The sequence below is a fragment of the Callithrix jacchus genome, chromosome 5 (assembly GCF_049354715.1).
Source record: "Callithrix jacchus isolate 240 chromosome 5, calJac240_pri, whole genome shotgun sequence".
In the NCBI taxonomy this organism is placed as follows: Eukaryota; Metazoa; Chordata; class Mammalia; order Primates; family Cebidae; genus Callithrix; species Callithrix jacchus.
Genome location: NC_133506.1, coordinates 44,358,074 through 44,380,111, shown reverse-complemented (window position 1 = coordinate 44,380,111; position 22,038 = coordinate 44,358,074). Strand labels below are relative to the sequence as shown.

General features: G+C 45.9%; 2 protein-coding genes and 3 non-coding genes across 6 annotated transcripts in view; 1 reads left to right on the top strand and 4 right to left on the bottom strand.

Moving 5' to 3' along the window:
• Positions 1–6,806: 6,806 nt before the first annotated feature.
• Positions 6,807–12,706, bottom strand: LOC144576443 (uncharacterized; the record flags this gene model as incomplete). The annotated part of the gene is made up of 5 exons (XM_054255445.2): positions 6,807–7,595; positions 10,093–10,158; positions 10,493–10,572; positions 11,495–11,594; positions 12,273–12,706. Coding segments are annotated over 2 exons (534 nt in total), but the record flags the coding sequence as incomplete, so codon positions are not given.
• LOC118154380 (small nucleolar SNORD12/SNORD106) lies at positions 10,293–10,380 on the bottom strand. The gene has a single exon (XR_004744246.1). It is a non-coding gene; the product is annotated as a small nucleolar SNORD12/SNORD106 (small nucleolar RNA).
• On the bottom strand, positions 10,648–10,738 carry LOC118154379 (small nucleolar SNORD12/SNORD106). Its single transcript, XR_004744245.1, has one exon. It is a non-coding gene; the product is annotated as a small nucleolar SNORD12/SNORD106 (small nucleolar RNA).
• LOC118154381 (small nucleolar SNORD12/SNORD106) lies at positions 11,670–11,763 on the bottom strand. The gene has a single exon (XR_004744247.1). It is a non-coding gene; the product is annotated as a small nucleolar SNORD12/SNORD106 (small nucleolar RNA).
• Positions 12,707–12,958: 252 nt separating the features above from the next.
• Positions 12,959–22,038, top strand: part of ZNFX1 (zinc finger NFX1-type containing 1) — a 32,071-nt gene continuing 22,991 nt past the window's right edge. The window contains exons 1-3 of one of the 2 annotated variants that reach the window (XM_002747634.6): positions 12,959–12,985; positions 15,021–15,129; positions 18,949–20,757. In XM_002747634.6, coding sequence (XP_002747680.1) covers positions 15,069–15,129; positions 18,949–20,757 — 1,870 coding nt within the window. In that variant the 5' untranslated portion in view covers positions 12,959–12,985; positions 15,021–15,068. Of the gene's footprint in view, positions 12,986–14,980; positions 15,130–18,948; positions 20,758–22,038 lie in introns of both variants that reach the window. The other variant, XM_008996102.4, reaches the window with a different exon arrangement.

Sequence of the window (22,038 nt, the reverse complement as noted above, 5' to 3'; positions counted from 1 at the left end):
CCACCAGGTTGCCTAAGGAGGGGTGAACCGGCCCAGGTCGGAAACGGATCAGGTCAAAACTCCTGTGCTGATCAGTAGTGGGATCGCGCCTGTGAATAGCCACTGCACTCCAGCCTGGGCAACATAGCGAGACCCCGTCTCTTAAATAAATAAATAAAGCACTAGGATTTCTGGCCTCTTTAAAAATGGGAAGCTTGGCCGGGCACGGTAGCTTACACCTGTAATCCAAGCACTCTGGAAGCCAAGGTGGGCAGCTAACCTGAGGTCGGGAGTTCAAGACCAGCCTGACCAACATGGTGAAATCCCATCTTAAAAAAAAAAAATAATAAAATAAATATATATATATATGAAGCTCCAACCATGCAGGTAGTAGCTGCCCCACTATGGGAAAATAATGGGGACAGAAGGGAACATGCAAAAGTGAAAACTGATCACTGACTTCTTAGGATGGAGAGATTGTGGATAAATCTGTTTAGGGGTCATTTGTTGTATGAGGAGTCTGGAAGTGATAGTGTCAGAAGCCCGCACCTGGGGAACTGGCCTTCTGCAGCCTCCACTGCTGCAGTCCCAGAAGTGCTAGACAGTGTCTGAAAAACTTGCCCATCTGCAACACCTCTGCCAGACAGACTTGGACTTCCCTCTTTCCAGGCCCAAGAGGAAGGCCTCTCACCATGAGGTGGAGAAATCAGTACCTACAGCACCCGCTGCAGACACAGGCTGGAGTTGCAAGTCCTGGGGGGACCTGCTCCATCTTCTCTGGCAATTGTTGCCACTACTAGAGGAATACAGGCAGGCAATATCTAGGGAAAGAAAAAGAAGATTGAGCCAATGGCTAATACATAGCAGAACTAGGATTTGAACCCAAGTCTAACTTCATAACCTACGTTGTTTATAACATTTTTTTTTTTTTGAGACGGAGTTTCGCTGTTGTTATCCAGGCTGGAGTGCAATGGCACGATCTCGGCTCACCGCAACCTCCGCCTTCTGGGTTCAAGCAATTCTCCTGCCTCAGCCTCCTGAGTAGCTGGGACTACAGGTGCACACCACCATGCCCAGCTAATTTTTGTATTTTTAGTAGAGTCGGGGTTTCACCTTGTTGACCAGGATGGTCTCGATCTCTTGACCTCGTGATCCACCTGCCTCGGCCTTCCTAAGTGCTGGGATTACAGGCGTAAGCCACCGTGCCTGGCTGTTTTTAACATTTTTAGGCCGTTTTTAACATTTTTAAAAAGCACTTTGGGAGAGTGAGGCAGGAGGATCGCTTGAGGCCAGGAGTTCAAGGTCAACCCCAGCAACATAGTGAGACCCCGCAGCTCTACAAAAAATTTAAAAATTAACTGAGTGTGGTGGCAAACACCTGTAGTCCCAGCTGCTCAGAAGGCTGAGGTGGGAGGATTGATTGAGCCTGGGAGGTCGAGGCTGCAGTGAGCTGTGGTTGCGCCACTGTACTCCAGCCTGAGTGACAGAGTGGACCCTGTCTCAAAAATCAATCAGTCAATAAAAATTGTCATACAACAAAACTATCTTTTATTTTGCTGTACAGTTCTTTTAATGTTTTTGTTTTCTCTTTTTTCAGATGAATGACTCTGTTGCCCAGCCTCCACCTCCCAGCTTTAAGTGACTCTCCTGCCTCAGCCTCCCAAGTAGCTGGGATTACAGGTGCTGGCCACCACATCCAGCTAATTTTTGTATTTTTAGTAGAGATGGGGTTTCACCATGTTGGCCAGGCTGGTCTCAAACTCCTAACCTCAGGTAATCCACCCGCTTTGGCCTCGCAAAGTGCTGGGATTACAGGCTTCAGCCACTGTGCCTGACCCAGTACTATGAATCTTAACACATGTACACATTCATGTAACCAATACTGCAATAATGATACATCAAACACTTCTCTGTGTGATCCTTCTACATCCACATCTGCCACTCATCCTAACTTCTGGCAGCACCATCATCTGTTCCCCATCTTCATGCCTTTGTCTTTTCCAGAATGTCAAATAAATGGAATCACACAGCATGTAACCATTTGAGGCTGGCTTCCCCTCACTTAGCATCGTGTCTCTGGGGTTTGTCCAGGTTGTTTTGCAGTCACTAGTTCATCTCTTTTCACTCAGGTGAAGATGGCTATTACTGATTGAGTACCTACCCTGCGGCCAAGCATTTACAGGACACATTGTCTCATTGGATCCTCACAGCAACTCCAGAAGGACAGACATGTTATGCCCGCTTTATAGATAGATCTTCAGAAGTTACTGCTGTCTGCCACGAGCTGGGATTAAGCCCAAGCTTCAAACTGTTTGTAAAACTGCTCTGTTCCCAGAAAATGAGTAGTGAGGTACAATGTCACCACCTCTCAGCTAAAATTCTAGGAGACATTGTTAATCTTGTTTGTTTCGCGCAGCTTCCCAGAAATGCTTGTGCTTTTTTTTGAAACAAAAGTCTCCCTGTGTCGCCAGGCTGGAGTGCAGTGGCGTGATCTTGGCTCACTGCAGCCTCTGCCTCCCGGGTTCAAGCGATTCTCCTGACTCAGCCTCCTGAGTAGCTGGGACTACAGGTGCGTGCCACCACGCCCAGCTCATTTTTGTATTTTTAGTAGAGATGGAGTTTCACCATGCTGGCTGGGATGGTCTTGATCTCTTGACCTCGTGTTCTGCCTGCCCCAGACTCCCAAAGTGCTGGGATTACAGGCATGAGCTGCGGTGCCCAGCCATGCTTGTGCTTTTACCCATGTAGTTGGTGAAGGTCTTAAGCAAAGGCCTTGCAAATTAGGGGCCGAGGATAGCACTGATTCAAATCCCAGCTTTCAAGAATTCAAATCCCACCTTCAAGGTATATGAAGTCACTACACCTCCCTGAACCTAGTTTTCCTATCTATAAAATAGGGTAGCTGGGCATAGTGGCTCACGCCTGTAACCCCAGCACTTTGGGAGGCCAAGGTGGGCGGATCACCCGAGGTCAGGAGTTCGAGACCAGCTTGACCAACATGGAGAAACCCCATGTCTACTAAAAATACGAAACATTAGCCGGGCATGGTGGTGCATGCCTGTAATCCCAGATACTCAGGAGGCTGAGCAGAAGAATCACTTAAACCAGGGAGGCGGAGGTTGCAGTGAGCTGAGATCACGCCACTGCACTCCAGCCTGGGCAACAAGAGCGAAACTCCATCTCAAATTAAAAAAATAGGGTAATAACAGAGTTGGGGTAAAGATTAAACGAGATAGGCCGGGTGCGGTGGCTCACGCCTATAATCCCAGCACTTTGGGAGGCATGAGGTCAAGAGATCAAGACCATCCTGGTCAACGAGGTGAAACCCTGTCTCTACTAAAAAAATACAAAAATTAGCTGGGTATGGTGGTGCATGCCTGTAGTCCCAGCTACTTGGGAGGCTGAGGCAGGAGAATTGCTTGAACCCAGAAGGCGGAGGTTGGTGAGCCTAGATCGTGCCATTGCACTCCAGACTGGGTAACAACAGCGAAACTCCGTCTCAAAAAAAAAAAAAAAAAAAAGATTAAATGAGATAATAGCACAATATCAGCACATGCCAAGCATCCAATAAACCCCATTTTACAGATGAGGAAACTGAAGCTTATAGAAGGAAAGAAACTTTCAGCCAAGACAAAGAGGTAAAATGAGACTAAAGCATCAAATGTTCGGCGGGAGCTGAAGCTAGAGAGATGGATTGCAAGTGGTTTCATCATTAGAGGCCTACAACTGCCTCTGGAGGTCAGAGAAACAACAGCAAAGCCAAGACTATGGGTGTGGCTGGGAGCTCTCCAGGGAGCTTCTCTGGCCCCTAGCTGGCAAGTATTTGGGCCATTTCTGACCTCAGTGATATCTCAACTCTGAAGTCCAGCAAAAGGATTTGAACTTTTAAGAGTCAGAAACTATATCCTTCCTGTATCCATTAGACTGCTTTTAAGCATGCTGCAATTAAGCCAAGAGTTACAAATACAAGTGCCAGGCCAGGCACAGTGGGTCACACTTGTAATCCCAGCACTTTGGAAGGCTGAGGCGGGTGGATCACTTGAGGTCAGGAGTTTGAGACCCGGCCAACATAGTGAAACCCCACCTCTACTAAAAATACAAAAATTAAGGAGCACGGTGGCAGATGCCTGTAATCCGTTACTCAGGATGCTGAGGCAGAAGAATCGCTTGAACCTGGGAGGCAAAGGTTGCAGTGAGCCCAGATCACGCCACTGCACTCCAGCTCAGGCAACAGAGCAAGACTCAGTCTCAAAATTAAAACAAACAAACAAACAAAAAACCAAATACAAGAGCCAGACTGACTATATACACACACAAAAAACCAAACATATATGTATATACATATGTATATACACATGCCATGTATATAGTATATGCACAGGCAATATTTGTTAAGCAATAAGTAATATGAAGAAAAAACATGGCCAACATGGTGGCTTACACCTGTAATCCCGGCACTTTGGGAGGCCAAATAAGGAGGATCACTTGAGCCCAGGCCTGAGCAACGTAGATTGTCTCTATTTAAAAAAAAATAAATCAGGATGGGTGCAGTGGCTCAAGCCTGTAATCCCAGCACTTTGGGAGGCCGAGGTGGGTGGATCACAAGGTCAAGAGATCGAGACCATCCTGGTCAACATGGTGAAACCCCATCTCTACTAAAAATACAAAAATTAGCTGGGCATGGTGGTGCATGCCTGTAATCCCAGCTATGCAGGAGGCTGAGGCAGGAGAATTGCCTGAACCCAGGAGGCAGAGGCTGTAGTGAGCTGAGATCGCGCCATTGCACTCCAGCCTGGGTAACAAGAGCGAAACTCTGTCTCAAAAATAAAAATAAATAAAAAACAAGATAAGGGAATAGAAAGTGATGGGGAAGATGACTAGATAGGTCCCCAGAGGGGCAATGTGGGCAAATACCTGAATGACACAAGGGAGGGGGCCATGCAAAGCTCTGGGGGTCTAGGACAGGTCATTCCAGGATGAGGGAAAAACAAGTGCTAAGATACTGAGGTTGGAGTAATCCTAAAGGAATAGAGAAGTGGGGGGGCCCATGTGGCTGACTCAGATTGAAAGGGAAGAGATGAAGCTAGAGGTTAAGAGAAGAGGAAGATCACATAGGACCTGATACTTTGGCTTTTCCTGTGAGGTGGGGAGACACTGGGGACTACTGAGCAGAGAACTCCATACCTAATTCAGGTTTTGACAGATTGCTCTGGTTGCCTCTAAATTCATGACAGGAGCAAAGGCTGAAGTAGAGACTCATATTCCAAGCCTGTTTGATGATGGTTTGGACCAAGATGGTAGCAATGAAGACACTAAGAGGGGGTGGGTTTCAGATGTATTTTGAAGACAGAACCAATAGGATTAGCCAAGGGTTTCACATGATATATGAGGTTGATTGCACAGCTCCTGACCAACTGGACTGCTGGTGTTGCCAATACCTGGGAAGGGAAGATTGTAGGAAGCAGATTTGCAGGGACTGGGGTTAGGGGAGTAAAGCATCAGGCATTCAGCTTTGGACATATTAAGTCAAATGCACAAGTCTGAAGATGTAGGTTGTTGGCCAGCCAACAGCTTTGAATGCTGTGCTGAGAAACTGAAGTAGCGTCAGCAGACTTACTTAGGTTAATAGAGATGCTCTCAGGTCACCTTTAGAGTGGGATTTCATTATGGAATTCAGAATTTACTGCTTTGTAGCAAGTTACCTCAAAACCTAGTGGCTTGAAATACATTTCCCACAGGTCAGGAATCCAAGGAGTCTGGGTGGGTCCTGCCCAGTTTCTCACGGGCATTTTCAAGGGGTTTTCTGGGGTGGTTGTCATCATGCCTCCACAGAAAAACATGCTTACAAACTCACATGGTTGCTCACTCCTCCCACACTAATGGCTCACCCTCGGTTGCTTGGTACATTGGCCTTTCCCAACATGGCCGCTTAAATAAAAGTGAGCAAGCCAAGAATGAGAAAAAGAGGTAGCAAGTCTCGGAAGTTACATGACGTCCAGACTAGTTAAGGGGAGGGGATTCTGAGTCAATACCAGGAGCCATTTTAGAAATTGAGAGTCCCATCTTTGAGGTGGCATTTCTTTTTTCTTTTGAGACGGAGTTTTGCTCGTCACCCAGGCTGGAGTACAATGGTGCGATCTTGGCTTGCCGCAACCTCCGCCTCCAGGGTTCAGGCAATTCTGCCTCAGCTTCCCGAGTAGCTGGGATCACAGGCACGCGCCACCGTGCCCAGCTAATTTTTTGTATTTCAAGTACAGACGGGGTTTCACCATGTTGACCAGGATGGTCTCTATCTCTTGACCTTGTGATCCACCTGCCTCGGCCTCCCAAAGTGCTGGGATTACAGGTGTGAGCCACCGCACCTGGCCCTGAGGTGGTATTTCAAGGCATTCAAAAAATTGTGTACTAAAACCAAAATATTCATCACATATTGAAAAATGATGCGGTCTGTTTTTGCAATTTCCTATGAAGTTTGTAAAGACAAACAGCATAACCCAAATCACCCTTATTCACCTCATACAACCACAGGTCTAATACCCATGATAGCACATACAACCTTGAGCAGGTTTAAGTATACCCTCTGCTTCTCTGCACCTGGAGTTGAACTTCTGGCCCAAGTGTGCTTGCTTATTCTTAGGTTTCCAATGCAGAAGACAATCACGAGGCATTTAACACCTGTGGAATGCCCTGCTTTGCCTGCAGAAACCAACTGCCCAACTACAGTGATTCTCCCCTCAAAAACCTAAAACCAAATGAAACTGCAAATACCTAACTGCTACTTGTTATCCCTGTTCAATGGTTATCTCCAATGGACAAACACAATAGCATTTTGATTTAAAAGATTTTATTTTATTGAGATGGAGTTTCGCTCGTTACCCAGGTTGGAGTGCAATGGCGCAATCTTGGCTCACCACAACCTCCGCCTCCAGGGTTCAGGCAATTCTCCTGCCTCAGCTTCCTGAGTAGCTGGGATTACAGGCACATAATCCTGCTCCTAGTTACCCTGGAAACAACCTCTCCTGCCAACCCTAACCTGTAAGCTACATCTGTTCCTTATCCAATCAGGACTACTTTAGATTGTGCTCCATCCAACGGGGATAGGACACAGAAGCAGGGACTAGCTGCCTTAGGGATAAAAACCCCTTCTCTTATCCAGTGAGCAGCAACCTTCGACGGAAGTAAATTTGCCTTGCTGAGAAATCTTTTGAGTGCTTGTTTTCTTTGCAACTGCGAGCTCTCATTTCCAACCAATTGGGGGCCCATCCAGGATTCCCATTCTCCACCCGGAGGGGCCAGTGACCACCTCTCTTGAGGAGAGGAATCCCACTACTACCTTGTGGTGGCCTCACAAACAGACTGGGTCCCACCCTCAACAACACAAGCAGAAAGGATCCTCATACCACTGGGACCAGGTAACTCTCCACAGACTAAGGTAAGAAAAGTCATGGTGGCAATAAAGTATTTTCTTGGTGGCTGGGACATTCTGGAGTTGAGCGTGTGAATGAGATGCACAATTGAGTGTTGAGTCTGGATCTGCAGTTCTGTGGTCACCTCATACAGCTAATGGTGAATTCCTGTCTTGGGGCTTTTACCAACACACCAACGCTAAAAGGGACCTGAAATAGCAAAAGGAGAAGAGTGTAAGAAACCTCCAGTGGCGGTGGGGTAGGTAGTTTGAGCATGTAGAGAAAGGAAAAGCAAAGAAATCTCCAGAAGCCAACTCCTCTGAAAGGAGTAAGGTCTCTACCCCCAAACAGCCTACTAACATGGGGCCCAGTAGACCACCTGGCTCCATCAAATCCCCTGCCTCAAGCAGGCATACAGGACACCCCTACTCAGTCCCTACCCCATATAATCTCGAATCAATGTCCCACATTCCCTTAGCCACATACTCAAGCATGTGTCTCCCTCAGGGTAACTTGAGCATGAAATACAACAAAGGAACAATGTAAGAAGGATATTCTGAACTTCCCTTTCCCCTCCATCTCCAAGGAATCAGCCCCAACTCTCTTCCCCTCAAGGGAAGTGCCCCTTGGGGAGGGAGGCACTGGTTTCAGGGAAGAGGCATCAGCTTCATAAATGCCCCCCTAACCAAGTCCAAAATCTAAAAGGACTCAAACCCTTATGAGGTAGCAGATCAAACTGATCAACTTTTAGGATCCCAGTTGTATACTTGGGCCAAGCTTATGTCCATTTTAGGCATTCTCTTGAGAACCATAGGGCTGCTATGAGAACGTGAAGAGCCTCCTGGTCAAAATATTCCTGCTGCAGAACAAAAATTCCTGGCCAAAGATCTCCAATGGGACAGTAACAATGCAGCTCACTGAGAAAATGAGACCTTAGGGATATGACAGGGGAATTCGTGATTCGGTACACAGAATATTTCCCAAGCATTCAACAGCTATAAGGAAGGAAGAAGGACCCATGGAATTCCTAAATAAGCTTAAAGAACAGATAAGAAAATAAGCATGTTTAGAGACCCAAGACCCACTGGGGCAGGGGATGCTGTTACTAATAGTTGGCCAGACATCTCTAAAAAAACTACCTAAGATAGAAAATTGGAAAGACCGTCCCATACACAAACAGACATTCATAAAGCATAAGGGACAAAGAGAAGCAGAAACAAAGGGCAAAAATTATGCTGTCCACCTTATAACAGGGAACTCTGCAAGAGGGACACAAGGAAACAAAACTTATAAATCCTCTAGGCCACCAGTGACTAAACCATATACAGGGAATAGGCAAATGAAACCTGGAGGTCACAGTGCAGGTCAAAGAGGGGAAAACAAATGTTTCACATGCAGAAGAGTGGGTCATGCTCTGATTGGGAAAGAGAGAAGGCCACTCACTTATGGCCTTAGCGGAACAATAGGGAGGTCAGGGGCTGTCTTACATGTTGGCCCAAAGGGATTCCTCACTTCATTAAATCTACTTACCACTGCAGAAGAAAAATAGTTCATCCCAATGTATGGGTAGGAAAAAAAGAAATTGAGGAAGACTTCAAGTCACTCCAATCCATACACAGTTAAGGAACCCAGGGGAAATGCTAAGAAAAAAACAATATCCCGGCAGGGCGCGGTGGCTCAAGCCTGTAATCCCAGCACTTTGGGAGGCCGAGGCGGGTGGATCACGAGGTCAAGAGATTGAGACCATCCTGGTCAATATGGTGAAACCCTGTCTCTACTCAAAATACAAAAAATTAGCTGGGCACGATGGTGCATGCCTGTAATCCCAGCTACTCAGGAGGCTGAGGCAGGAGAATTGCCTGAACCTAGGAGGCGGAGGTTGCAGTAAGCCGAGATGGCGCCATTGCACTCCAGCCTGGGTAACAAAAGCGAAACTCCATCTCAAAAAAAAACAAAAACAAAAACAAAACCACCAATATCCCATTCCCCAGAGGGCAGAATAGGCTTAAATACAGTGGTTGAAGGTCTCATTCAGGATGGACTCCCTGAATGCTGTATGTCTTCCTGTAACACCCCAATGTTACCTGTAAAGTAAAAAGATGGGGCCAGGCACAGTGGTTCATGCCTGCAGTCCCAGCACTTTGGAAGGCTGATGTGGATGGATCACCTGAGGTCAGGAGATCAAGACCATCCTGGCTAAAACGGTGAAACGTCTCCCACCAATCCCAACTTATAACCTACATCTGTTCCTTATTTGGAAAAGTCCCCCTCACTCCTAGCAACCCTCTGTAAATACTTGCCACTTTCCTGCAGAAACTGCCCTTTCTGCTGCTGTAGCCTACAACTGTTTAAAATAGCCAATCGGGACTAGTTAGACTGCACGGTCCCACTCCAATAGGGATAGGACACAGAAGCAGGGATTAGTTGCTTTTATGGTAAAAACCCCTTCCCTTTGTTCGGCATGCTCTTGTGGCCAGGAGTGTAAGCAGCACCCTCTGGCAGAAGCAGATTTGCCTTGCTGAGAAATCTTTTCTTGGAGTGCTTTTATTTGCAACTCCGAGCTCTTATTTCCAACAAAGACCTATTAGTACCAACAGGCCAATGACTTACTCTCCCAGCTTTATATCCAACTTGGAAACGGGTCCTGAAGTTAGGCCCAACTGGACAAATTTGGCTGGGGATGACAGCTAGAAAACAGAAACCTCACCTGTTACAAGGCAGAATGAATCAAGCAAAGATCAAGCTGACAACACACTGGCACACGTGGCTCAACCTATAGAAAAATTTAACAGGTCAAAATAAGCTATCTGAATGGTAGAAAAAAAGAGTAAGCCCAACTCTAATAAAGAAGAAGCAACAGTTTCTGATAAAGATAAGCAGAAAATAAAGATAGGAGTTATCACTGGGGCCAATGCATCAGACAAAACTGGCCAATAGTGTGGAGATCAACAGGGTCGATCTGACGGGGAAAAAAGCTGTCATCAGCTGCAAAGGCCACATTTGAGTCATACAAGTGGGGTGACGAACCCACACTGAAAAGCAGCTACCACTCCCCTCCATAGAGCCTATGCCTAGTCAGCCAAGCAAGATGTGTCGGCACCACTTACCAATTACATACATATATTCTATTTCCCACACCCAGATTCATCCTGGTCCAATCAAAGCCTGGTTTTGGCCAACAGCAAACCTGAGATGAAAAAACAGAAAAATGAGCTCCTGTTAGCTAGATGCCCAGGGAAGCTGGGACAGAAGAGCTGCTCAAGCTGGCACATCAGACAGAAACTGGCTTACATAAGTTAGATCAACATGGTCGATCTGTCGGGGAAAAAAGTTCAGTCATCATATATGCCAGCAGGAAGCTCTTAAGTAGTAAGACTTGAAAGCCCTGAATGAGGAATTAGAGTTGGTTGGTATGCTTCTTATCTGCCAATGTGCATGTTTGAGCACTTCTGTGTTCTATCCTGCAGCTGGCAATAATTTAGTAGCCAAAACAAACACCCCTGTCTGGTGCCTACATTCTGTTTGAGTATAGGCCCATGATAGAAGCCAGCGTGGCTGATAAAGCTGAGGAAGTAGTTGGCGTTTACTGAGTTGCTAAGTGAGCAAGTGCCAAGAGGTTGCATTTTAACACAAGTCTAGAACAGTAAGCTTCAAATGTGTTCCATGTGGTCCAGATGTTAAATGCCTCACTCCTGGACTCTAGCAGTAAATAGTTATGCAGTAGGACATTGGTTGGATAGTTCAACAGAAAAACACATTTGGCTTTCCAAAATATGCCAATATATCATCCACTTGGAAATTTAAGTGCCCAAGCACACAGGTAGAATGGAATCCAAAAATATGCTTAAGTGGCATTAAAATGTTAAGATACCTTTTCACTCACAAGGTTCTTCCACTTCAGGCATTCCTCCTAAACCTATTTCTTCACCAGAAACATAGGTCCAGTAAGTAAATTTCGAGAATAAAACATTCAGAACAGTTTTTAAAATACTAAACAGGTGCTCAATAGAAAGTGTTTTAATATGTTAAATCCCACGTTTTACCTAGGAAACTAAAGGTTCTCAAAGCACGTGTTTTCTACAATCGGCCCACAGGAGACTAAGGCTTACTCAGGAGATCCAAGGTTGTAGATGTCTGCACGTGGTTTCCTTGGAGGCCCAGTGGTGACCCCCTCCTCCAAAATCCATTGTCCCCTCTGGCTGCTCTAACCTGTGAACGAACAAATAAAGTGAGTACACCGCGATCTTCCCAAGGTTGGAAATGAACAAGGCGGGGCCTTTTGAGGCTAGTGTGTCAGAACAAACTGGCCAAATGTTTTAAGACGTCAGCATTGTCGATCTGATGGGGAAAAAAGTGGAAAGTCATCATTTACACCAGCCAAGGGCTTCTCAAGCCTGTACAGAAGGCATTAGCTTTTCCAGTTCTAACTCATTTCTCCCATACCATTTTTTTTTTTTTTTTTACTTGAGAGTCTCGCTCTGTCACCCAGGCTGGAGTGTAATGGCAGTCTCGGTTCACTGCAACCTCTGACCTCTGCCTCCCGGGTTCAAGTGAGTCTCCTGCCTTACCCTCCCGAGTAGCTGGGATTACAGGTGCCTGCCACCAGTTTTTTTTTTTTTCTATTTTTAGTAGAAACTAGGTTTCACAATATTTGCCAGGTTGGTCTCGAACTCCTGACCCCTGATCCGCACGCCTTGGCCTCCTAAAGTGCTGGAATTACAGGTGTGAGCCACCGTGCCCGGCCTCTCCCACGCCTGTAAGGCCTATTTGGGGTCAGGGCTGGAGGAGCAACGAGAGGGAGATCAGGATCGGCCGCAGAGGCGACAGCACAAAGAAGGAGAAGAAGGATCAGAAGTTTCGGATTAAGAACATGGAATTCCCACTCACCACACAAAAAACAGGAACCTACGGGAAAGACGATGGCGTATGAAGCGTGGCCGCAACCCACAGCACCAACACTTTAAGAGCACCGCAGACGCGAAAGAACGAACTACGCCTGGTACCTCCTTTATATAACCAGATATGGCTCCTGCACCTGCGCACTGGATCGGAGGCGCTCTCTTTCCGGCCCGCTCTGCGCCAGGCCCCCTGGGAAATGTAGTCTCGAGCCGCACAGCCCGAGGCGCTCTAGTAGTTATCAAGGCCGCGTCTAGCCCCGCCCTCTTCCCTGTGCACTGTGGGCCACCCGGGTTCATCTGCTTCGCCGCCATGTCGCGCTTAACAGTCATTACACCCTTCGCTGGGTCCCCCATCCTCCGGGGCCGGCTGAGGCCTGCAAAGACCTTGGGCGCAGTCAACTCGCCTCCCACGGTCCGCTCACCTCAGCCGCGCCCGCCTGAGCCCTCCTGCCCCGCCTTCGGGGGTAGCTGAGGTGACGCCCGCCTCGAGGGCGGGCGCGCCGGCCGTGTCTTGGCCAGGCCCTCGCGCTTGCTACCCGGGGCTCCCGCCTCCTCCTCCTTCTCTGGGCTGCCCGCCCGGCTCCGCCCAGGGTCTGCGGGGAACGGAAACCGAAAGTGCGCGGCGTCGGGCGGGGCTACCGACCTGCCTGGGCCGAATCCCCAGCGCTCGCCGGCGGCAGTGAGTGGACGCGCCGGAGCTGGGTGAGTGGCCCCGCAACTGTCCCTGCCCTGCCCCGCCGCGCCCCCTGCCACTGCCTCTGCCCAGAAGCCCGGTGACCCTCTCAAGCCCCCAGCGCCCCCGTCATCCGCTCAGAGTGGCCCCTGGCCCCTCAGCGTCCCGTCGCCCCCCGACCCCCATCACTCAGAGCCTTGTCGCCTCCTTAGCCCCCAGCGCCCCCATCACCCACTCAGAGCGCCTCTCAGCGTCCTATCGCCCCCTCAGACCCCCAACCCCAGATTTCCATCACCCACTCAGCCCCTGGCCCTTCTCAGCGCCCTGTCGTCCCCTCGACTCTCTTTAGCGTCCCCGTCCCCTCAGCTGGCCCTTTGCTCCCCCCACCACGCCCGAAACCATCACCGCCTCTGCCCTCACCACCTCTATCTCCTCTGCCCCCTCCCCTTTCTGTGCCCTCCCTTTTGCCACTCGAACCCCCCCTCATCCCTCTGGCCTTACCTTCTGTCACCTTATCCATCCCCCTCTTCTACAAAGCACCTTGGCACCCCACTCAGCACCGCCAGCTTCTCGCTGCCACCCTCTCTGGGAGGCCCCCATAACCCCACCACCTCACAGCCTTGGAGCTCCCGGACCCCGTCATATTTCCATCGGGGAAAGTGGGCCCCCTGGGTCAGGGACTCATCCAGGACCCTGGAGACTTCCCCCAAACCCAGCCCTGCCTCCGGCCTCAGCCTCCTGCGTCCCACCCTGGTGATAACCAGCCCCTCTCATTCTGACCCCAGGCCATCTTGACCATCACCGATATTCTTCTTGTCCTTTAGGCCTTGATTCCCCCCCAAAAAAACACTTCAGTCTGTTTTTGATCCCAGCATTTCCTGTTCCTATCTGCTCCTCCCTTCCTTTCCTTGCCTTTTCTTTCTAACATTTCTTTTTTTCCTTTTTTTAGTTTCTTTTAAATTTTCTGGGGTTTCTATTTTAATATTTTTCAACAAGAGGAAGAAGGAATTTTCCCCTCGGAGAATTAAAAATAAACAAACAAATTCTAAATACTGAGCCTGCGCCAGGAGGGCTGGGTTTGATAAAGTGAGGGAAGGGACTCGTGAGAAATATTCCCAGGACGAAGAAAAGGGACTCCTTTTTCTGATGAGAATAAAAAAAGCTGCCCATCATATAATGCTAAATGTAGTCACAGTTTCCAAGTATGAATATTTTAAAATTCAGTAAGGACAGTCTCAAAAATCCCTTTCCTGAGGATTCTGAGTCACCCACTGTTTCCTGAGCCCCAGCCCACACAATGTGTATGAGTTGGGTTGAGAAGTTCCCTTAAAGGGGCTTCCTCTTCCTCTTGTAGGACCAGTGTCAAAAGTCATCAAGGTAGAAGAATGAAGAGGAAGAAAGAATTGCAATTTCTAGCTGGTCCTGAGGAAATAGCACCTCATAGTTGCCCAGCCTCCTGATTATTGAAACATGTAATTTCTTTCTCTTGATTCAGTAGAGCAGAGAGCTTAATCGTTTGGCTCCATTCCAAAAAGTAGGATAAGGGGATAACTGCTCACTAATTATTTATAAACTATAGGATACTGCAACCTATTGGGTACTGTATAAGTGGCAGATATATTATATAAATGCCAGATAGGGTGGTGAGTACATGGTTTTGGATTAACAAAACATTGGCAAAACCTTTTTGCCCTGGCAACAATATTTGTCTGCCTCTTAGGAGAGGAAAATGAAACCTAGCAACTGATTAAGTAACTTGGCTAAAGGCATAAACCAAACAGCAGTTTTGAATGGGAAATGATGACATTTCCTCTACCCCAAGAAACTACAAGGGTAAAAGAAAGGGGAATTCGATCTCTTGAAATCAGATAAATTATGAATTTAATATTTTATATCATAATTGAGCATTCACAGAGTTGAGCACTTGTGCTCCAGATTAAAATCTGCATTTAACCCTTAGTTAACAAAATATGTTAACAAAGGCCGAAGGACTGGCTTGATGGTGTTTGGGTTTTTCCTGCTAGATGCTGTGTTTCAAGGACACTGATAATTCAACATGTGCAGTTTTCCAGATAACAGAAAGTAACGTGGAAGAATTTGGGTGACTCAGACATGGAGGAGAGAAGACCTCATCTGGATGCCAGGCCCAGGAATCCCCATACCAACCACAGAGGTAAGCAAGGTTTCCTACCTAATGAGAAGGAAATCAGCCTCCTTATGAATGAGCAGGCCCTACCTAAGATTGTCTGCATCTCTCAAGTAAAGTATGACTGGCTGGATGCAGTGGCTCAGGCCTATAATCCTGGCACTTTTGGAGCCCGAGGCATGAGGATCTACTTGAGCCCAGGAGACTGAGACCAGCCTGGGCAACATGGCAATAGCCTGTTTCTACAAAAAATAGGAAAATTAACCTGGTGTGGTTCTGTGTGCTGATAGTCCCAGCTACTTAGGCTCCTTGGGAGGCTGAAGTGGGAGGATCCCCTGAACCCTAGGAAGGTGGGGTACGGAGGGCAGAGATTGCCCTGGACTGTGATCTTCCCTCCAGCCTGGGTGACAGAAAGAGACCTTGTCTCAAAAAGAAAGAATGACTTCTTAATTACAGCATGAATTACTCTGAAAAACAGCCAACCCTCCGCTTTTCCTGAGAGAGTTGATGAATGGGTGCAGTTTGCTTTAACAAAAACAGTGATAGAGTTTCAGAAAGGGAAATAACACTTGGTGTAGAGCAGCATCTAACAGAAACAATGTAAGCCAAGAGTATAATTTTATATTGTCTACTAACATCATTTTAAAAGGTAAGAAGAAACAGATGAAATTTATTCATTTATTTTGAAATGGAGTCTCACTCTGTTGCCCAGGCTGAGGTGCACTGGCACCATCTCAGCTCACTGCAGACTCCACCTCCCAGTTTCAAGCAATTCTCCTGCCTCAGCCTTTCGAGTAGCTGGGATTACAGGCATCTGCCACCATGCCCAGCTAATTTTTGTATTTTTAAGTAGAGACAGGGTTTCATTATATTGGACCAGGCTGGTCTCGAACTCCTGACCTCAGGTGATCCACCTGCCTCAGCCTCCCAATGTGCTAGGATTATAGGCGTGAGCCACTGCTCCTGGCCTTGAATTTTTAAAAAATTATTATTTTTTTATTTTTATTTTATTTTATTTATTTATTTTGAGACGGAGTTTCGCTGTTGTTACCCAGACGTGAGTGCAATAGCACGACCTCGGCTCACCGCAACCTCCGCCTTCTGGGTTCAAGCAATTCTCCTGCCTCAGCCTCCCGAGTAGCTACGACTACAGGTGCGCGCCACCATGCCCAGCTAATTTTTTGTATTTTTAGTAGAGACGGGGTTTCACCTTGTTGACCAGGATGGTCTTGATCTCTTGACCTTGTGATCCACCTGCCTTGGCCTCCCAAAGTGCTGGGATTATAGGCGTGAGCCACTGCGCCTGGCCATATTTTTTTATTTTTATTTTTATTTTTTTTTCTTAAAGGCTGTCATAGACCTAGAAATTCATTTTTTAAATTTAATGACAATTTAATAAAATTTAGTAATTTAATGTTTTATTTAACCCAGTATAACCAGTGTTATTTGACTATAATAATCAAATCTAGTTTATAATAATTTAATAATTTACATAATACTTTTATTTCCCTAAAATACTCATTTTAAGATATTATCAATATAAAAGTTTTTAATGTAATACTTAGCAGTCTTTTGTACTAGCCTTCAAAATCTCATGTGTGTTTTATATGTCTTAATTCAGAGTAGTTACATTTCACAAACCATAGCATCTACATGCGGCTGATGGCTTTGTATTGGATACTGCAGGTTGTGAGTCCTACTCACCAAAGCCAAATTAGTTCCAAGAGCATCACTCTACTAAAGGAATTATTCTGCTTACTCAGAGCTTTCTAAAACTAAACAACCAAATAGATTCCTGTTTTTCCATAAGTTTACAATGTGTCTTTCAAAGACTTTTAGCTGTGGGACAAATGAGGAAGAACTGTAGCGTCTTTTGAGTTGTGCGAATGGTTTTTTTTTTTTGTTTTGAGACAGGGTCTTGCTCTGTTGTCCAGACTGGAGTGCAGTGGCACAATCCTGGCTCACTGCAACCTCAACCTCCTGGGTTCAGTTATCCCACCTCAGCCTCCCATGTAGCTAAGACCACAGGCATGCACCATCCTGTCTGGCTCATTTTTGTATTTTCTGTAGAGATGGTGTTTTGCCATGTTGCCCAGACTGGTCTGAAACTCCCGAGCTCAAGTGATCTGCCTGCCTTGCCCTCCTGAAGTGCTGGGAATACAGGCATGAGCCACCATGCATGGACATGAATGTTGAAAGGATAAGAAGTGATACAATTTTCCATTCTTCTAAGACATAGAGTTTTATAATCAGATAAAAATATTAAAAGTAGGCCAGGCACAGTGGCTCATACCTGTAATCCCAGCACTTTGGGAGGCCAAGGCAGGTGGATCATGAGATCAGAAGATCAAGAATCATTTTGGCCAACATAGTGAAAGCCCATCTCTACTAAAAATGCAAAAATTACCTGGGCGTGATGTCACATGCCTGTAGTACCAGCTACTCAGGAGGTGGAGAGGTTGCAGTGAGCTGAGATCGCGCCACTACATTCCAGCCTGGGGATAAAGTGAGACTCTGTCTCAAAAAAAAAAAAATTGAAAGTAGTACTTTTTTCTGATTTGGGGGTTAGTTTGAAAGTAAATATATAACTAACATTTATAAAAATTTAAAGTTCAGTTGTACATCATTTATAGTTTATCAGATATTCCTTTATGTGGTCATATTAAAATTTTCTCTACAAAGTGCAAAATAAGGAAAAGTGTACATAAATGGATTTAGCATCTGATGTCAGGAAATTATATGATCATCTCAAATATAACATGCATTTAAAGCTTTTATAACTTTTTTATCAAATCATTGCATGCAGTCATCATTTATTTGTTTTTAAAATCTCCACATCTTTCTGCTAAGTTGGGACAGCCCTAGAATCAGTTTTAGCAGGAAGGAAAGTGAAAAAAACTGGACTTTGGGTATGTTGTGCAAGGTTATTTATGATATGTGGGGCAGATCAAGGAAGACTAGTTTGGCTTCATCCACAGAGTGATACTGTCTCGTGCGTACTGGGTATGCTCTCACCACTCCTTTCTTCCCCTCCTGCTTTCTAAAAGGGTTGGTAATTTGTAAGTACTTTAGGGATGAAGTCATGCTTCATCCATGGAAAACTTGGAGGAAAGGAGGAAAACTTGGGAGTTTCATTTTTCAGTTTCTTTCATAGTCTGTTAGCTCAAAAACATCTTGGTAAAGGAAAGCCCACCTTTCTCTTTCCCATTCAAACTGCATTTGCTAATGCTGGACAGCATTCGGGTAATACTTCCTGTTATAATTTGATTTCACTTAATGTCTCTGTTGGCTGTGATAATTGTTTAGTGGTAGAACCAGTGGACCCCTTAGAATCAATAATATATTCCCAATTACTGCTCCTAGTAATAACTAACATTTACTGAAAGTTTTTAATGTGTTCAGTGATATATTAAGCACTTTATAAACATTTAATCTTTGTAAAAATCCAGAAACTGAGACTTAGAGAAATTTTACAACTTGGTCAAGATTATATAGTAAGGAAGTGGCCAGGCCAAGATTTGAACCAAGTCACTTTGGCCCTTAAACCCACGTTCTGACTGTTAACTTGGTACTGGCATGAGATTAGAAGCAGTGAGACATACTGTATGTATTTGTTCTTTTAACACATATCAGGTACTCGACAAATGTTTATTCCTTTTCCCTTTTGCGTCCTTTGTAAGAATAATATTTTCTAACCTCTATGACAATAATAATTATCTTTCATTTATTATATGACTTGATAGAAACCTTTTTTCTCATCATATAAAACCTGAGCTCTTTAGTTATTCTGTTGAATTTTCAGCAGAACTTGGTTCTTGTGCTTACTTAACATTTCATTGTGTTTAGGGCCTGTGGATGGAGAGTTACCACCAAGAGCTAGAAATCAGGCCAGTAACCCGCCAACCAATGCTCTCCGAGGAGGAGCCAGCTATGCTGGAAGGCATCCTAGGGCCAACAACCATCCTCCTCCTTACTGGCAGAGGGAACAGAGATTTTGGGCCGTGGGCAGGCCCATACATCAAGGAAGGAGGAATCAGGAGGGGCATGCCAGTGACGAAGCTAGAGGCCAAAGACATGACCAAGAGAATGACACCAGGTGGAGAAATGGCAACCAGGAGTGTAGGAACCGCAGACCACCGTGGTCCAATGACAACTTCCAGCAGTGGCGGACCCCCCACCAGAAGCCTACAGAGCAGCCACAGCAGACAAAGAAATTGGGCTACAAGTTCTTAGAAAGTCTTCTGCAGAAAGACCCTTCTGAGGTGGTCATCACGCTTGCCACAAGTTTAGGGCTGAAAGAGCTTCTTTCTCATTCTTCCATGAAATCTAACTTCCTTGAGCTCATCTGCCAGGTTCTTCGGAAGGCTTGCAGCTCCAAAATGGATCGCCAGAGTATTCTCCATGTACTGGGCATATTGAAAAACTCCAAATTTCTCAAAGTCTGCCTGCCTGCTTATGTGGTAGGGATGATCACTGAACCCATCCCTGACATTCGAAACCAGTATCCAGAGCACATAAGCAACATCATCTCCCTCCTCCAGGACCTTGTAAGTGTCTTCCCTGCCAGCTCTGTGCAAGAAACTTCCATGCTGGTTTCTCTCTTGCCAACCTCTCTTAATGCTCTGAGAGCCTCCGGTGTTGACATAGAAGAGGAGACAGAAAAGAACCTGGAAAAAATACAGACTATCATTGAACATCTGCAGGAAAAGAGGCGAGAGGGCACTTTGAGAGTGGACACCTACACTCTAGTGCAGCCTGAGGCAGAAGACCTTGTGGAGAGCTACCGAACCATGCCCATTTACCCTACCTACAATGAAGTGCACTTGGATGAGAGGCCCTTTCTTCGCCCCAACATCATTTCTGGAAAATATGACAGCACTGCTGTCTATCTGGATACCCACTTCCGACTCCTGCGAGAAGATTTTGTCAGACCTCTACGGGAAGGCATTTTGGAACTTCTCCAAAGCTTTGAAGACCAGGGCTTGAGAAAGAGAAAGTTTGATGACATCCGAATCTACTTTGACACCAGGATTATCACCCCGATGTGTTCATCATCAGGCATAGTCTACAAGGTACAGTTTGACACAAAACCATTGAAGTTTGTTCGCTGGCAGAATTCCAAACGATTGCTCTATGGGTCTTTGGTATGCATGTCCAAGGACAACTTTGAGACATTTCTTTTTGCCACCGTATCTAACCGGGAGCAGGAAGATCTCTGCCGAGGAATTGTCCAGCTCTGCTTCAATGAGCAGAGCCAACAGCTGCTAGCAGAGGTCCAGCCTTCTGACTCTTTCCTCATGGTGGAGACAACTGCATACTTTGAGGCCTACAGGCACGTCCTGGAAGGACTCCAGGAGGTCCAGGAAGAAGATGTCCCCTTCCAGAGGAATATTGTGGAGTGTGACTCTCATGTGAAGGAGCCAAGGTACTTGCTAATGGGGGGAAGATATGACTTTACCCCATTAATAGAGAATCCTTCAGCCACTGGGGAATTTCTAAGAAATTTCGAGGGCTTGAGACATCCCAGAATTAATGTCTTAGATCCAAGCCAGTGGCCCTCAAAAGAAGCCCTGAAGCTGGATGACTCCCAGATGGAAGCCTTGCAGTTTGCTCTCACGAGGGAACTGGCTATTATTCAAGGACCTCCTGGAACAGGTAAGACAAAATTTTTTAGAGTACATAAGATCTGCTCTGTAAGACAGGCAAGGGACAAAACCTTGGCTCTAGGTTTCTAGAATGTCTTATTGTTTGTTTTCCAACTTTTATTTTAGGTTTGGGGATACATGTGTGGGTTTGTTATGTGTATATTGCGTGTTGCAGAGGTTTGGTTTACAGAGTATTTTGTCACCCAGGTAATGAGCATAGTACCTGATAGGTAGGTTGGTTGGTTGGTTTTTTTTTTTTTTTTTTTTTTTTTTTTGAGACAGAGTTTCGCTCTTGTTACCCAGGCTGGAGTGCAATGGTGCGATTCCGGCTCACTGCAACCTCTGCCTCCTGGGTTCAAGCAATTTTCCTATCTCAGCCTCCTGAGTAGCTGGGATTAACAGGCATGTGCCACCACACCCAGCTAATTTTGTGGTTTTAGAAGAGATGGGGTTTCACCATGTTAGCCAGGCTGATCTTGAACTCCTGACCTCAGGTGATCTGCCCACCTCAGCCTCCCAAATTGCTGGGATTACAGGCATGAGCCACCACACCCGGCCCAGTAGGTAGTTTTTAGGTTCTCACCCTCATCCCACTCTACCCTGAAGTAGGCCCTGGTGTCTGTTCCCTTCTTTGTGTGCATGTGTACTCAATGTTATCTCCCACTTATAAGTGAGAACATGTGGTATTTAGTTTTCTGTTCCTGCATTAATTTGCTTAGGATAATAGCCTCTAACTCCATCCACTTTGCTGCAAAGGACATGATTTTTGTTCTTTTTCACAGCTGCATAGTATTCCGTGGTATGTATGTGCCACATTTTCTTTATTCAGTCCACCGTTGTTGGGCATCTAGGTTGAGTCCATATCTTTGCTATTGTGAATAGTGCTATGATGAATATGCACATACATGTGTCTTTATGGGAAAATGATTTCTATGCCTTCCTATTATATACCCAATAATGGGACTGCTAGGTCAAATTTCTGTTTTAAGTTTAAGTTGGTTGAGAAATCTCCAAACTGCTTTCCACAGTGGCTGAATTAATGTACATTCCCACCAGCAGTGTATAAACTTTCCCTTTTCTTTGCAACCTCACTAGCATCTGTTACTTTTTTTGACTCTTTAGTAATAGCCAGTCCTTCTAGTATGAGATGGTATCTCATTGTGATTTTGATTTGTACTTCTGTAATGATCAGTGCTGTTGATGTTGAGCATTTTTTTCATATGCTTGTTGGCCATGTGTTTGTCTTCTTTTGAGAATTATCTGTTCATGTCCTTTGCTCATTTTTTAATGG